Here is a 16,157-nt window from a genome sequence, read left to right as displayed (position 1 = left end):
TAAAACCTCCCTATAAAAATGAACCATTGGCCACATCTGTAACTACACTTTGAGTTTCAGTTCATTCAGTTAATGTTTCTTTTTGTTTTCTCTTGTTTTGTTTTGTTGTTTTCCTCCTTAGGTCTGCCAGGTCATTTTATTGTTAATTCATCAACACTGGGTCTGCAGCTGGCCAGCTGTTCTACACACAGCTTTCATTTGGTTAATAGAGGTTACCTAAGAGCACAAACGATGATAAAATGTGCAAAGCTAATTGGTGCAGTCTGTGATCACATAGATCAAAAGTTCATGGACTCATTTCAAATTAATATAATAAAAACCTTTCCGATGATCATCTTTTTCCACAGTCAGAAAGTCCAAAAACCCATCACTCTGTGAAGCAAGTCCAAATGGACTTTTACTGCAATTTAATTATTATTTACCTGCCTATTTATCCTCTTTCCCATCAGATTCCCTTTAAATATGACCATAACAGGAACATGATGGGCCCTAATGTGACGAGATTTGTAGCTTCTGAACCATCATAAAGATAGAAAAGAAAAAAGTAAAACACTGATTATATCAGTCTGACTTGTCTTGTTTGTCTACTTTCTGAAAATAACAACTGAGCTATCTCCATGACAAGTAAGCTCCAACTCCCGAGAAAGACTGTGAGCTATGGATGCTCTGAAAGATCAAGTAAGAGCACCTTCAAGTTAAGTTTTTTTTTGTCATTTGTTTTTGTACATCTTTTTGTTCACCAAAAGGTATAAATCTGCTCTACCTTTTTCTGGGCGCACCATGTTTCTTAATGGTTGCACCTTTAAAATGAAGTGAAATATTCTAAATCTCTTGTGCAACATTTATATACAAAAGTGGAATACAAGTATCTTTTGGAAACAAAGCGTCTCTGCACAACAAGTAACGACAAACTCACCTGTGGGAAAATAACTTTAACCACAAGTACAGTACAGTTACATTTTTGAGTTAGTTGTACTTTCCTTGAGTATTTCCACTTAATACTTTGAGGCAAATATTGTACTTTTTACTCACTTTAAACAGCTATATTTACTAGTTACTTTTCAGAGTAAGATTATACACATAAAACATTTGATCATCTTGTAAATATGATGCTTTGTTATGGATAAAAACAATTCAACAGTATATAAAGTAGTGAGTAAGCTCTGCTTTGACCTGTTACAACTTTAAAATGCTGCTTATATGTTAATGTGTCAGTACACATTAGGCAAGAGCCACTGAGTAAGGGGCCATCTGAGGCCATGAGATAATGCAGGACTTGATCGTAAAAAGAACCCACCAAACTACCACCACTGCATGCCAAACTTGCCTAATTTGTCCTAATTCGTAAATCGCTTTTGTGCTCCATCAACAGATAATAGCAACCCTCCGGCGTTGACCGATCGCACTGCCTGTGACTTCCCATAATTCCCAACCCTTGTTTTTGCGCTGGAACACCCACAAATCCAAAACAACAGCAAACAACAGGCTGATGATGATGTGTGCCAAATGGGTTCAGGAGAATCTAAATTGCTATGTGAGTTGTAAACGAGACGTCTGACTGTGCTGCCTGTAAATCAGTGTGCTACTGTGAATGTAGCTGTAAATCTGTGTGAGTCAGGCGGCATTATATGATGATGTCATAGCGCATTGACCTCATACAGCAGCATAATGAAACTCAGGCTGTGGGGTCAGCCAAATGTCACTAATATACGTGTGTGTGTGTGTGTGTGTGTGTGTGTGTGTGTGTGTGTGTGTGTGTGTGTGTGTGTGTGGTAATGAGGTCCTTATTCACTGTAAAACTTCCGTCTTGTTTTTGACTCTCTTGCTCTCCTCTCCCCAGTCAGCTCTTTTTAAAATAAATAATGATAAGCTCTGAATAGATCTATTGTGCAAATTTCTTGGATCTCTTGAATGAGATGGTTTCTATCAACTTGAGTCATTACTTTGTACTTTTCAAAATGCTGTATCAGCTTTCTGGATATTCTACATTGTGATTCCCTCCGATGCACCTGTCACACATTCATCTGTGCAGAGATTTTCTTTTAATCACATTATAGTAATGTAAGTAGTTACTGATCCCAGTAGCACCACATTACTTTGCCGTGTTGGGGGTCAACTTATTTGCTGTCTTACCGGCAGTTTGATAGAGGTTTAATGATAGTTTGGTCTGAGGCATGTGGGAATGAAGGCGTCTCCTCCAAAAGAGCAGAAATCAGCCGCATAGTAACTTTAACATGTTGCGTGTATTTAGCTTTCTTACTAACACCCACCACTGGTAAGCTTACATTCAGAAGTCACACTAATCCAGCCTCTCTACATTTATATAAAAATATTGTGATACACAAACCAGCTCTGATTCCAGTAGCTGCAGCACCTTCGTAAACACACAAACCAAACCTCTCCTGAAAGTCCTCCTTACCTAAGGAGTGTTGGTAGGGTGCTGTTAACTATTAACCAACTGTTAACCAAGGTCTAGGCTAAAAACCAGAGGAAAGACAAAGACATGCAGGCTAGGATAACTGGCGACTCTAAATTACCCTCAGGTGTGACTGTGAGTGGTTGTTTGTGTGAGTGTGGCCCTGCGGTGGACTGGCGACCTGTCCAGGGTGTACCACGCCTTTTACCCAATGTCAGCTGGGATTGGCTCCCGAGGTTTTCAGGCCACGGGGATAACAATGTGACTTTTGTTATTTTTTTCTCAGCTCTGGAACTCTAATATATATTTATATTATTAAATTATTTAACTAACGGCTACTAATTGACAAGGAAAATCCTTACTAGGGGTCAGCCTTAGTAAACACATTAAACTTGTTTGTCTTGTGTATATTTTTGCAGCTAAGTCATGTATATATTAATTTATGACTAACTATCGCTTTACATTTTTTCCGTTGTACCTCCATCCCTCTTTCTTGTCTCCTGCCGTGTGTGTGTGTGTCTGATCGTGTTCGCTTCCTGTGTCCCACTAAGCCCTCTAAAGCCTAAGCTAAACACCTCGGCTGTGAAAGGTCATTCCAGGGTCAGAGGAAATAGAAAATAGGTTCTCCGGTAAACCTCACACACACACATTGGCCGTCTCAGAGACAAACTCTTTTATTTCCCCCACTGACTGTCACACCCCCCCACACTGTCTCTGCTTGGGCTGACTGTGGTAAGTGAGTGTGTGTTTAGGTAAAGTGTTAAAAGCTTAAATGGACATAGTGGTGGAATGTAAAGATAAGGCGTCTTTGCTTATACATTGAAACACACACACACACACACACACACCCTCGTGCAGTAGCCACACGAAAGCAGTTATTATCTAACTCACCCACATAACGCCGTTAATGGGCTAAGCACCTGCCAAATCTTCCCCTCCCTGACCTGGAATGAAAACACTGGAAGTCTGACACATTATACAAGAGGTTGTGACCTTGTAATGGAATGGATGAGGTCACCTAACGCTCCAGTAGAGGACTTTCAGGAGAGGTTTGGTTTGTGTGTTTACGAAGGTGCTGCAGCTACTGGAATCAGAGCTGGTTTGAACTCTGCCGAACTCTGAAAAGGCAGAAGATTGTGAATCAGCTTTTTAAGTTACATCATCAACTCTCCTATTTAAGGTTAATCTTTTTTTCCTGCAGAGCTCTTTCGATTTTGAAAGCTGGTCTTGATCAGATTTTAGGGTCAAAACTTTTAAATAAGCAAAATGTCATATAATTTACCCACCCAAAGACCTAAATTAATATTATAAGTGCTGCAGATTTATAGCAACATGTTTCTCATCCCACAGCGTCAAAGGTGCCCTTCAGCGTCTTCACAAAACACCTTTTTAATATGTGGTATCGATGCAGTTTGATTAGGTTTAGGCACCAAAACTACTTGGTTAGGTTTTGTAAAACATCATGTTTTGGGTTGAAATAAGTCATTACGGGACAGCGGATGTGTTAAACAGGAGTTACTTGAAAGCCCAGGGCATCTCATGTGGACACTAAAGGAGACCTAGTGTACCAAATACCGACGCGTTTTCAGTCTTCCTCAAAGGGGAGGATGAGGATTTCAAATACATATTGACCAACAATGCAGCAACTCAATCCCAACGGAGGGAGCAATCCACCGTTCTCCGGCAGAAAACCCATGCCATGCATTTGACTTCAAACTGTCCCAGTGTGTGGTGAAGGTCAAGGTCTAATGAAGCCAACAGAACCACATCATCTTGCTGCTGGGGAGCTTCGTAACTTCTTCAGACCCCAAATTTGGAAACCACTGGACTAAACTTCTGGACTTTATATATATAAAGTAGGTAAAAGTAGCTCCAGCTGTCCTCTGTGATTATGGTTTCTTCAATACTGCCAACAGTGTCTATTACATCACTTTAGTGCCTATAATCACAGTAAAGAATTTCTCCTTGGGTATTAGTGATATAATGCATAATCCTAACTGTAGCGAACATCCGATCGAACATAACCATGGATGGTATGTGGTCAAGTGTTGGTGGCTGAAACAATGTTTAACTGAGGAGACAAAAAACGCGCTCGAGCTCAAAGTTTTACTTCTCTTTCAGTTTATATAGTTCTGTTAAAGGAAATATAAATAGCTTGATTCTGTCTGTCTACAGTGCTATGACGCTATCCATAGTGCTAACAATCATACCACCTCCCCTGAAGTTCATTTTTATCTAGCTCTGACTCAGCATTTTTTGCAAACTCTGTGTGTTGGACTACTGTTTTGGCCAAAAGTTGAATGTGAGGCCAAGTTTCAGGCTTTTGTTTTGAAACGCAAGCTAAACTGTTGGGATGGGAAACAACTGCAAACTAATAAAACGTCTAAAATATAAATGTTAAAATATTAACCACATGTCAAGGATAGCATCATGATAAACTTGAACTCTCTGCACCTACATTCATATATAAAGAGTTTAACATTTCCCAGGCTGAGCAGTTCCAATACCTTCCTTTTCAAGGTTTAAGTACCTTTTGCATTATCTGCGAGTCTTGTTTTAAAAAACAGACAACTCTGTTTATGGTGGCTGTTTATGTATATGTGAGGACATACTATATATATATATATATATATATATATATATATATATATATACACACACACACATATACACACATATATATATACACATACATATATATACACATACACACATATATATATACACACATACACATATATACACATACACACACACACACACACATATATATATATATATATATATATATATATATATGCTGTGCATCTTTGTTATAAATGTACTACACTTAGTGCAAATTAATGACTAACCAATACATAGAACTATTGCTTTAAAAAATATTTCGTGTTGTTTGCATGTTTTGAAATTCTCTGTTGTTTGTTTTCTTTTAGCATTTTAATGAAATTTTGAGTTGTTCTATATTTCCTGCCTGGAAACTGTGTTTTTATCTAGTCTTTATAAATATAAGCTGTTAAAAAACTACACTTACTACATGCCAATATTGACTAGAACTGGCCATTGATGTATTCATGAAAGGTAAGATTGTAATGCATGTGCTGAAAATACATTTTCAGCCTAAAAAAAGGTACTAAATGTGTCACATCGAAAGAACTTGAATATGCTGGTGTGTATGTAGTGCACAATTGATTATCTGCACACTCCATACTGCGAACAAAGCTCAGCAAAATCAGAGGCAGTCTCTTACAGCATATATACTGTATACAAAAGTAGGATATTCTTAAATTATTAGATTTAAGATATCAAGAATAAACTTTCGATCTAAAATACTCCTTAAAGTACTCAGAGAAATGGAAATTTGCACATCTACAATTCCAAACACTCAACCGGGCAACTCAATGTGCTGAGGAAGACCATGAGATATGATCAAAAAGCTCCAGAACAGCTTTGAAATGGATCATTTGTACTAAAAGTTTGGTAGTTTTTCTTCTATTCCACGTGATTTCAGAGTCATCAAACCATTTTAAACTCACATTTGACCTCTCCAAACTGCACACTGAGAGCAACTATATAGTAAAGAAGCATTCACTGGTTTTCCCTGTCAAAATAAAAGTCACAAGAACTGATGATACTTCTGGCCTTTAAAACCCTTACTGATATGTTCTTATTAACTCACTAACCTTCGTCCCATGTCAGTAGATTATTTATGAGCTATCAGTGTGGGTGTGTGTTCACCAGAAAATGGAAGTCTCTGATGGCAGTGTGTGCAGCACACATCCAAACTTCTAATAATTTAAGAAGAGAAAGACCAAAAGTGCATGCCATTAACTCAAAACAATTTAGTCTTTCCGTTTTCTTTCTTTCCAATCTATTTCCCCTTTTCTTCCTCTTTCTGGCCGGCTGCCATGTGTTTCTCCTCCGCTAGGCGGCAGCATTGAGCCGTTGTCAGGGAACGAGTTTGAGCCGCTGGAAAGAAGAGAAGGAAAAAGAGAGAGGGAGAGATAGACCTGGAGTTCTTCAGCGAAATATCCAAAGTGGGCAAAAATCCCTCTGAGACGTGTTCCTTATTCTGTGCTGAACGAGAGAGTAAAGGAAGAAAAGGAGGAAAGGGGTGAAGAGGGATGCAGAGGAAGGAAAGGAGACAAAGCGATTGTATACATGAAACATCTACAGTATATTAAAACAAAAAAAGAAGGGAAACCAGCAGCGGAGACAAATAAACTGTCAAAAAGAAGAGGAGATGAGGTTAAAATGAATTGAGAAATTAGTAAAAAAGAGGATAAATCAAGATTGACTTAACAATTGTGAAACAAACTGCAGAAACTTAAAATCTCTCCTCATGATTTTGTCACCATCAGATGACCTAATTGAAGCCAGTAATTTTCTTTGGAATAGAGGTGGCGCAGCAGCGTGCCGAGAACAGCCCAGACTTCCCCCAGCACATGCATCTGACTGATCTGATTGTTTTCTAAAGAAGGAGAAGTCAGGTCGAGGACGGGGACACGTGGCCAGGGACCGGAGCCGGAGTTGAACCTGGAGTTGACCTTTCTGTTAAAGGGACGCTTGAGTCTGTCGGTTCAGCTCGCGGGTCATCAGAGCTTAACTTTGATTCAGGCAGCAGAGAGTGATGGGAAAGATAAGAGAGAGGTGAGGGGTAAATATTGAGGCTGCAATGTAAAAGTGAGCGAAGAAGGAGACAATTGGGAGGAAACAAAGAAAAGCACATGTCTGTCTCTCGCTGCTGAAGGTGAGGTGTCAGAAAAAGAGGAAAAGTAATCAAGAAAAGGATTAAAGAATCTAAATAGAGAAGGAGAGAGAGACAGATGGACAGAAAGAAAGAACAAGTGAAAAAAAGAAAAGAAAAGCCAAATCTGAACAAAGAAACTGAATGTGCAGGACTCTCTTCTGTCTCTCTTCTGCTGCAGTGCCCTTGAGCAAAACTGCTCCAGTGTGCATAAGTGTGTGAACAATGAAAAGAGACTAAGGTGATAATCTGTAAATGACCACTGAAGAGCTATGAATCAGTTTGTCACCGTTAGAACAACATTTCCACTCCTTCAGGAAGATTTTAGCCATTTGGCAGAGAACCGTTTTGGAACCAAATGATGCCAGTTTCTGGCCGAGGTCCGTTCGTGTCCAATGATGCACCGGGAACATGAACGGGAGAAAACACGAAGATTTTGAACTGCAGAAGCTGGGTATAAACTATAAATACGCACCAAACCTCGTGCGTAAAGGCGCGTCTTAGATGGCAAGTTTGGAGTGATCATTTTACTGTAGAAACTAACAACGATGGAATTTGTTATTGATGAGTCCAACGCCTCTGCTACGCGGTAAAAAAAAAAGAGGTTCCACCGATCCTGATGTGTGCGCAGCGCTGTTTTATTCTGCAGGTGATTAATTCACGTGTGCGCACGTCCTGCACGGAGACAGAAGTCATACAAGTAAGCGCAAGCGCTGTTTCTCTCTCTCTCTCTCTCTCCCTCATTGGAGCTCTGCCAGCGCCAGCACGCTCCAAGCCTCCTCTCCTCTTGCGCCGCTTGCTGCTCACTTTACACCACCCCTCCTTCTGAGGGGAGAGAGGAGGAGGAGGAGGAGGGAGGGGGGTCCTCCAGGAGCTGAAAGAGGTGGAGCAGAGGGGAGGGATGGAGAGAGGAAGGGGAGAGGAGAGGAGAGAGAAGGGGAGGGGAGTCTCCCTCTCTAGCCGACGCTGGAGGGAGGTGGGGTCGGGTTGGAGGGGGGCGACGGGAGCCCTTGGCCGCCTATTCGCCTTCCAGTTGCCTCCGCTCTATATAAACACTCATTGGTGCCTCTGGCTCGACGCACACACACTCTTTACGCGCGCATACACACACACATACACACACACACACACACACACACTGAGGGTGACTTGTATAGGCAGCCAGCGTTGAGAGAGAGAGAGAGAGAGAGAGAGAGAGAGAGAGAGAGAGAGCTCTCAGAAACAGAAAGGTACACAGAGAAGAGAGTGGACGCCAGAAAGTGAGAGAAGGAGAAGCAGGACGGTGGCCCCTGAGCATCTCCTGCGCACCTTTTCATTCCTGCACGCTCACGGATCTTAAAAGTCTACACTTTACTTCATCTTCATCGTGCTTGCTCCAGAAAGAGATTAAAACTTTTGCAAAGAGGCTTTTGAACATTTTTGGGAGTTGACAGAGACGCGATTCCTGGAAGAGTTTTCCTTCATTTTTCCCCCCAAACCACGTCTTTCCATCCCTCGAGAAGTTTTAAAAAGTAAAGCCCTTGTTAGTTCCAGGGCTCGACTTCACTTTTTCCACGTGCCCCACGGTGTCCCAGCTTTTGACATAATTGTGTTACCTTGAGATTTTTTGCTTGCCTTCAAGTTTGACACTTAAAAAACAACAACTTCATTTTAAGTTACTGACCCACAAACGAGACCAAACATGAGATACCGAGCATCCCCAGTCTTGTGTGATTACCGTCCTAAATGCTTGAATCATTAAAACAAAGTGAGTTTTAATGGTTTTTATTTTTTCCACTTTACAAGCTGATGTGTGATACTGAAGATACGGGGAGCCGGGCAGCACAGCTCACCTGTAGCATCTCCTCCGCTCAGTCGACACTCTGATTTGCACTTTTTACGCAGATGAACGCCACTTTGTGACTATTTTAAGACAGAGACTCAATCTATCTGAAAAGGACTGCACACAGTTCATTCATTCTGAAAACACAACCGACTCTTGTCAATTGCAGGGGGCTTTGGAGTGCGTAAAGGAGAGTTGCATTTTACGCCAAAACCCCCCAAAACTTTTATCCAACTTTTAAATCGCCCCGGGGATCCAGATCTTCCAGATTTCATCACGAATACAAAGTTTAAAGAAACTTCAGCGCAACTTTTACCATTTTTAAAAAAAAAGTCATCCTGAGCTCCAGAGAGGCAGCCAGACTCTCCATCATCATGCTGTTCGACAGTTTCGACCTCGTTTCGGCTCTGGCCACTCTGGCCGCCTGCCTGGTGTCCATGGCTCTGCTCCTCGCCGTCTCCCAGCAGCTGTGGCAGCTTAGATGGACGGCCACGCGGGATAAAAACTGCAAACTCCCCATGCCTAAAGGATCCATGGGCTTCCCGTTCATCGGCGAGACCTGCCACTGGCTCTTGCAGGTAAGCGCGCCCACGGGGCGGGGAGGGGGGGTTTGGTGGAGCGAGACACGGTGTCTGGGTCAGCGCGGGTCTCGGTGTATGCGCCGGGGACAGAGTGGGACTTTATCCGTGTATGATGGAATCAGTCTTATCTAATTCATTATTCATTAAGACATCCCAGACGTTGTTTTGCTTTGAGTTCATTCATTACACTTCTACACTTTTTTCCCACTGGGCTTACTGCGTGTGCGCTCCTTCAGCGGATCTCAGTCGGCGATATCGAGTTACTGATGAGTTAGTGTGCAACGGGACAGTGAGATAATAGATTAGTAGAGATACTTTTAAACACCAATACTGCACAGTTTCACAGATTTTGCTACATGCGTAAAGCTTGTTAATTGCGCTGCAGTTGGTGATCCGTCAGACAAGAAAAAACGCCAATTTGTACCTTTCCTCCTAAACTGCCCATCATTTTACTACTTTCCTCAATTTGACTCAACATCCCATGACGCGTAGAGGTAAACTTAACCATAAGGTCTCATCTCACGCCGGGTAATCTCTATTTTCCTGTAACATATGTGTCGTTCTCACCAGGCGCGCCTGTAATGCACAGAGAGCGACTCCAGTCCGCGCGCCGCCATCAAATACTTTCACTTCACTTTTAATTAGTTTATAGTACTGCAATCTATCCCCCACTCTACTGTGGCTCAATCAGACAATCAGATCGTTTTTCTTTTTCTTTTTATTATCTCAGAGCGTGTCGGGTCCAGCCGCTGCCAGACGCTCCGTGCGCAGAGATCGAGTCGTAGTCAGGCTGATAGGCTATCTGTCATATCTTATTATGGTGGCAATTAGTGACAGCGGGTATGCGTAGAAGTCAAACACAGAAAATAATAAAAAGTCTAAATTAAAGTCTTATGTTTACTACAGAAATGACAAGAGTGTGTTTGTTGAATATTTGGGGATGTTTGGGAAGAAAGACAGAATGAGGAAGAGAAAGACAGAGACTTTGTGTGGGTAAAAGGGTTAAGGTGAGGGTAAGTGCACACCTCTTCCTCTTTTTCTACTCCTCCTTTTTCCTCCCCTTCTCTCTTCTCCGTGCTGGAGAATCCAGACGCCGCAGCTCCGCTCGCTGCGGGATGATCTTGGCTGCTTTCATTAAAGCATGCTGAATGTTTCAGAAATCACCCGTTACTGAGACCCGCCCCCCCCAACAAGTTGATTGACAGACAGATGCTGTAACGTTGAAGAAAAAGGGAAAATCCCCTGCACATGTAGACTGAAACTTTTTGATGGTTTTGGTGGGGTGATCTTCTAATTGCTAATAACATATTTGGTCCCTGAATATGTGCTTAATCTTTATGTTTTGACCGAAAGGAAGAGAAATGTGGACCACAGAGCGCAAAGAAGGACTTTTACCAGTTGAGGGAAGAAAGCTCAGGCTTGTAGTTTGACCGGGCTGCACGCGCGAGCCCCGCTAAGCAGCCGTTGTCAGCGCGAACTGATGGCTCCCAGGAGCACGCCGACAGAAAGGGCTGGGGGGTGGAGGAGAACAAATAAAAAAAGCAAGAGCGAGAGAGGGGGGACTGGGGGAGAGTAAGAGAAAAACCTCAAAAAGAGAAGCGGGGGGGGGGGCAAGGCAGGGGCTCGACGAGTGGAGGCACGTTGGCCGTGTGCGGGGCTTGAACTCGCGGTGCTCCTCTCCGTTACATCTGACACCGAGCGAGACGCGTTCCCGGAATGCAACCGAGGACCACGGCCAAGTGTATTGCGGGGGGGGGGGGGGGGGGGGTACATGTCAGTCAGAAAGAGGCTGAGTGTGCCTATACTTATGAGGACCAAATGTCCCCACAAGCAGGGAATCTGGAGGAGTCTGACAAGTGAGGAGTGTTTTGGCAGGGCTTTCAGTGGCTAGATTGGAATGAGGTCTTGACCTAATCTGAAAGTGAAGTTGAGTTAGGACTAATAAGTTTATGTAGTCAATGAAATGCCTCATAAATACTGTTAAACTGAATGTATGAGAGAGGCAGAGATGCTGGGCTGCAGCCCAATCATCATCTGTGCTGTGGGAAAGCCAGGCAGACATAGATGGAGATCTGATGGGACCCTCCTGCCCAGATTCTGTTTTATGTCTCAGCTACTAGTCTGCTGCTTGATTGCTCATGGAGACGACATGTCAGACGTGCTCAGAGACGAGCCGTCTCTCTGCGAAAGTGGGGGTTAAGACCTCTGAATGCACCAAGAGGTGATGTGCATGCAGCATTTAGTTAAGTTCAAGAAATTAAGTGGCATATGTTGGGTTTTGATTAAGAGTGTCAGAACCATAGCTGTATATGGTACATTGGTTCTGAGTCACCTTTATGAAAGTTAACCGGCTGTTCCACCGGAAGCAGGGAGATTCAGGAAGGAGACACCAACTTGTCTTCACCAAAGAAAAGGACAAAGTTGGTTGGTGAAACGGCTTCAAACGACAAATCCTAAAAAGTTCTTTCCATCCAGTGAATGATGACTCTTCCCCGTCCAGCAAAATAACAGAATTTGTCATTTGTTCAAAGTACGTTCATATGTTAATATGTTTAATGCGACATAGCAGAGTGCAGCACCAAAGGTCTTACAAAGCATCTGATTTCAAGTCCAGTCTGATTAGTTGTTTGTTTCTTCTTTTTGATCACAGTAGGTTGTGTGTCTTTGACCATAAATCTTTTTGTACACTCAAGTATTTTAGTTAAGTAAACATAAAAAACACGGCTGTTGTTTCTACATCAGTGACACACAGGTAGGTTGGGAAAACATACCTTTTTTGTCATGTTAGTTTGAGGACTGGAGAAATTGTTTAGGTTGATAACATGAGTCGATATCAAGTATTCTAACAATTTGTTTGTTCAAGTATTTAATTTCAACCTGTAAAATCTTTGTTTTTGGGCCACTTGGGGGCGGCGGAAGCAAGTTGTGAACACAACATATGTTGATATGGCAAACTTGTTTGCAAATAGTTACTTACTTACACATTCATCAGTTACAAAGCAATATTGCCATTTATTGCGAGTCGTATTTGTGTCCACATGATGAATTTCAAGGCCAATGTTGACTCTTTTTTAGCTCTGATTTTGGTCTCCACCAACTCCAAAGGGAAAGAACTAGCTTTTTAGCAGCTAAATGCTCCACTATGTTCAGCAGCTAGTTGCTAACTGTGTCTGGTGGCTGGTTGGTGCTGAGCAGGAAGCGTGATCCACTGTTATTACAAAAACATCAATTATAGGTGCTTTAATGAAGGGTAATGATCTTTGCCCCACCTTTAAACACGAGGCGATTCCTAGATTGCAGATTGTGTGTGTATGTATGTGAATGAGAGGCAGTTTTGTAGGAATATGTTGAAGTATGTAAATAGGTGCATCAGATTTCTCTGGATAAAAACTGACAAACCTCCAAAAATAAATTTTTCATGCATCTTGCATTTTCTTTACTCACATTCCCTTGTTTTACTCCCTCTCTTATTTTCCCTTAATGTCTCTTCCAGATTTCCTACATAAACACCCATTATGTCTCAAAGTGTGTATATGTACGTACTGTATATTTTTAACTCCACACACGTGGCAGCAGCAGAAGCACATTTTTGTGACGGATCCATTTTAAAGCAATCTGCAGTTAGAAATAGTTTTATGGTCACCCTGCCAAAGACCCGTCTGCTCTCATTAGGAGCTGGAGCTTTCTGAAGGGACGGCGCCAAGCAGGAGCGTTACTACTGAGCAGACACACACACACACACACACACACACACACACACACACACACACACACGCATTGAAATATTACCTACATGGTGCAGGTTCATGTATACACTGAGATAAACACACATTAGTTATATGCATGCATTTTTATGCACCTACAAGTGTGGATACACCAATATACTTTCCATACAGGTGCATGGACGTCCACACACACCATCCAGTGTATGTATGTTTAAATGCCTACAGTCATTAAAATGGGATTTATGAACACAAACATGAATCCATACAGTTTTTTATTTATAAACGCACAACTCGTATGAAAATGTTTATGAACTATACCAGTCGGAAAGTGATGGTACTATTTTTTGGAGAAATACTATACATTTCTGTTTCTAAGACATAACAGCAAAATGGTTACGTGCTAATTTGTTTTGGTTTTGCTCCCTTTTTTGGGGGGTTAAATCATATTGTGTCAAGTTAAACTTAGGATGAAAAACCACTGCTCTAGTTCTGTAGTACTTTTTTCTTCCAACAGAAATGAAATTTGTCGGATTTGAAAAAAGTAATTCAAATCTCCGATACAGAAACTTCTTCACCAGGAAAAAGTTACAAATATATGGTCAGACTTAAAGACAAAAGTGTTTTTTAATCAGTAACATGAAAATTTTATGCCAAATACACATTTCTCTGAAATAACAGAGAAAGATTTTTGTGTGCTGAGCACTGAAAAATAAAGCAGTTACCTGCAGCTGCCACTTGGGGTCACCAAAGTGCAAAGTTCCCAGACGTGGTTTTGAATTAATTAATTAAAAATAATCTTTTGGATTGTGTACAGGTTACTTATACAATGCTCTTTTCAGATCTCTGGGTAATGAAGTTCTTAAAACCTAAAAAAAAAAAATCACTTATCTGCCCATCAGGGGCCGCCACAATGCGAGTTTCTTCTTTTGACAGAGTCGATATTGACACACAGTCGTCCACTGATGCTGTTCCCAGTCAACGAGGGAAACCTCTCTGCTATTCTGGATACGGCTTCTCCTTGTCTGGTCCTGATACCTCAGACACACACTCACAAATAGACCTGCATGCAGTGCAGACAAGCTGGACTGAAATTGGGTCAGACCGTAGGAAATGAACACATGGCACAGAGACTCAGCCTGTACAGTGTGAATGAGCCTGAGCCAAAAAAGAGCCATACACACGCACACGCACACACACATATTTCTTTCTCATAAAATTAGTCAAATTTGACCTTCCGCAGCTTGGACAAGCATCCGCTCACACACACTTACACACACACACACACACACTAACGTGTTGTGCTTCTGTCTGCCAGCTTGTCTTCTTGCCTCTGTCTGTTGTTTGCAGTGATGAAGTGTAAATGATGGTGGGTAAAATAATAACAGTCCTGCAGACCAAATACTCTCTCATCTCACACAGTGATGACAACCCTCTCTCTCTCCCTCTCTTCTTCATCTTCTACACCTGTCCTGCTGTCACCGACTATTTCTGTTAGCACTTTCACAAACCAAATTCCTCAATATTTCACAGGCAGTAAAGGATCAACAGAAGGTAACAGTTTCTCTTTACGGGTGAATTTGTCCTTTAATCTCTATCTGTCCCTTGTGCCACACTCAAGGTGCCTTCAAGTGCAGTTGTATTTTTGATAACAGTTCTGAGAGCTTTGCACTTAACTTTACATTTAAATCGTTTGGCTCTGCAAACATGCATACTTGCTCGTTTTTTTGCATTTACGTCATTTTCACTATTTTGAGTATGAAAAATTAACCTAACTCAGTATTATAAGGGAATGATTGGGGCAGCCAGTATCAGCGCCCCCAAAATAAAAACACTGTTTGTCCTTTAAAATTTGCAAAATCTGGAAAAAAATGCACAAAATTTTATCTTACACCAAACTGGTGAAATACCCAGAATCAACTTTTCAACATAAATATGTCTCCGGTGTGTTTAAAGACCCCCATGAGAAAAAAACATCGTCTCTCTATTTCTCCTGCTCAGTCAAGTAAATGTGTGTGCAAACACTCCATTTGAATTTCGGTCCCTTTATGACATCATGGATGGATCTGTGTAGCATAGGACATCCTTCAGCCCTTCACAACGGATAGCCCCGCCCACTGAGCATGTACTGAACACACCGCTCTCAGCCCCACCGTCCAACAAAAACCAAGCTGTTGTTCCATCACTGAGCTAGAGCGGGAGGTTGTTCAGTGTGTCTCAAAGAAAGTGCTTTTACGGTTATGAATGTGATTTACGGAGGGACAAATGGCTTAACTTGTTGCTAAAACTACAGGAACTGCTAGCTACTGCTAACTGTAGCTGCCATTATCAGCTGACTCTACCCGAACTGGACGCTCCCAGCGGTTCAAAACTCCTCTACTGACGTTAGAAGTGTAAACATCCCTGGAGTACCACGCTTCCAATCCGGGCAGAGTCAGGGACAGCTAGCTGCTACGGCTAACTGAGATAACTAGCTAGCGGCAGCTACTGTTAACAGTAGTTAGCAGCTAAAGTAACTGCTATAAACAAGTAGTGTCCATCAGGAAACTCACAGAAAGTTGAGGCAGAGCAGGCAAAGAGCATCAGAGGAAAAAACCGGAAAGAGTCTTACCATAAAATATACCCAGACATATCTCCACATAACAGTAACACACCAGCCCGTTGCTGCCCCTACGCAGGTTTCTAGAAGTTAGCCAATCATTTGAAAGTGGGCTTTCGAGAAGGGAGGCCTTAAAGAGACAGGAGCTAAAACTCATTGTTCTGACAGAGCGTGAGTAGAGGTGCTGAAGCAATGGAAAGAATGTGTTTTTTTGAACATCTAAGCATGTAAACATTTTATAATAGTCACCCAAAATAAATAATAAACATAATA

The 16,157-nt window shown here is 41.9% G+C and overlaps 1 protein-coding gene and 1 long non-coding RNA gene across 2 annotated transcripts in view; one reads left to right on the top strand and one right to left on the bottom strand.

The window, feature by feature from the left end:
- LOC123980771 overlaps positions 1 to 15,942 on the bottom strand; it is a 32,364-nt gene extending 16,422 nt beyond the window's left edge. Inside the window, exon 1 of the long non-coding RNA XR_006827553.1 lies at positions 15,897 to 15,942. This is a non-coding gene — a long non-coding RNA (uncharacterized LOC123980771). The remainder of the gene's footprint in view (positions 1 to 15,896) is intronic.
- LOC123980769 (cytochrome P450 26B1) overlaps positions 8,444 to 16,157 on the top strand; it is a 38,057-nt gene continuing 30,343 nt past the window's right edge. The window contains exon 1 of the mRNA XM_046065316.1: positions 8,444 to 9,560. Within this exon, the coding sequence (XP_045921272.1) occupies positions 9,357 to 9,560 (204 nt within the window). The 5' untranslated portion in view covers positions 8,444 to 9,356. The remainder of the gene's footprint in view (positions 9,561 to 16,157) is intronic.

This window comes from Micropterus dolomieu, linkage group LG12 (genome assembly GCF_021292245.1).
Source record: "Micropterus dolomieu isolate WLL.071019.BEF.003 ecotype Adirondacks linkage group LG12, ASM2129224v1, whole genome shotgun sequence".
Taxonomy (NCBI): Eukaryota; Metazoa; Chordata; class Actinopteri; order Centrarchiformes; family Centrarchidae; genus Micropterus; species Micropterus dolomieu.
Note: the sequence above shows the minus strand (reverse complement) of the source record. Positions and strands in the feature narration are given on the sequence as shown.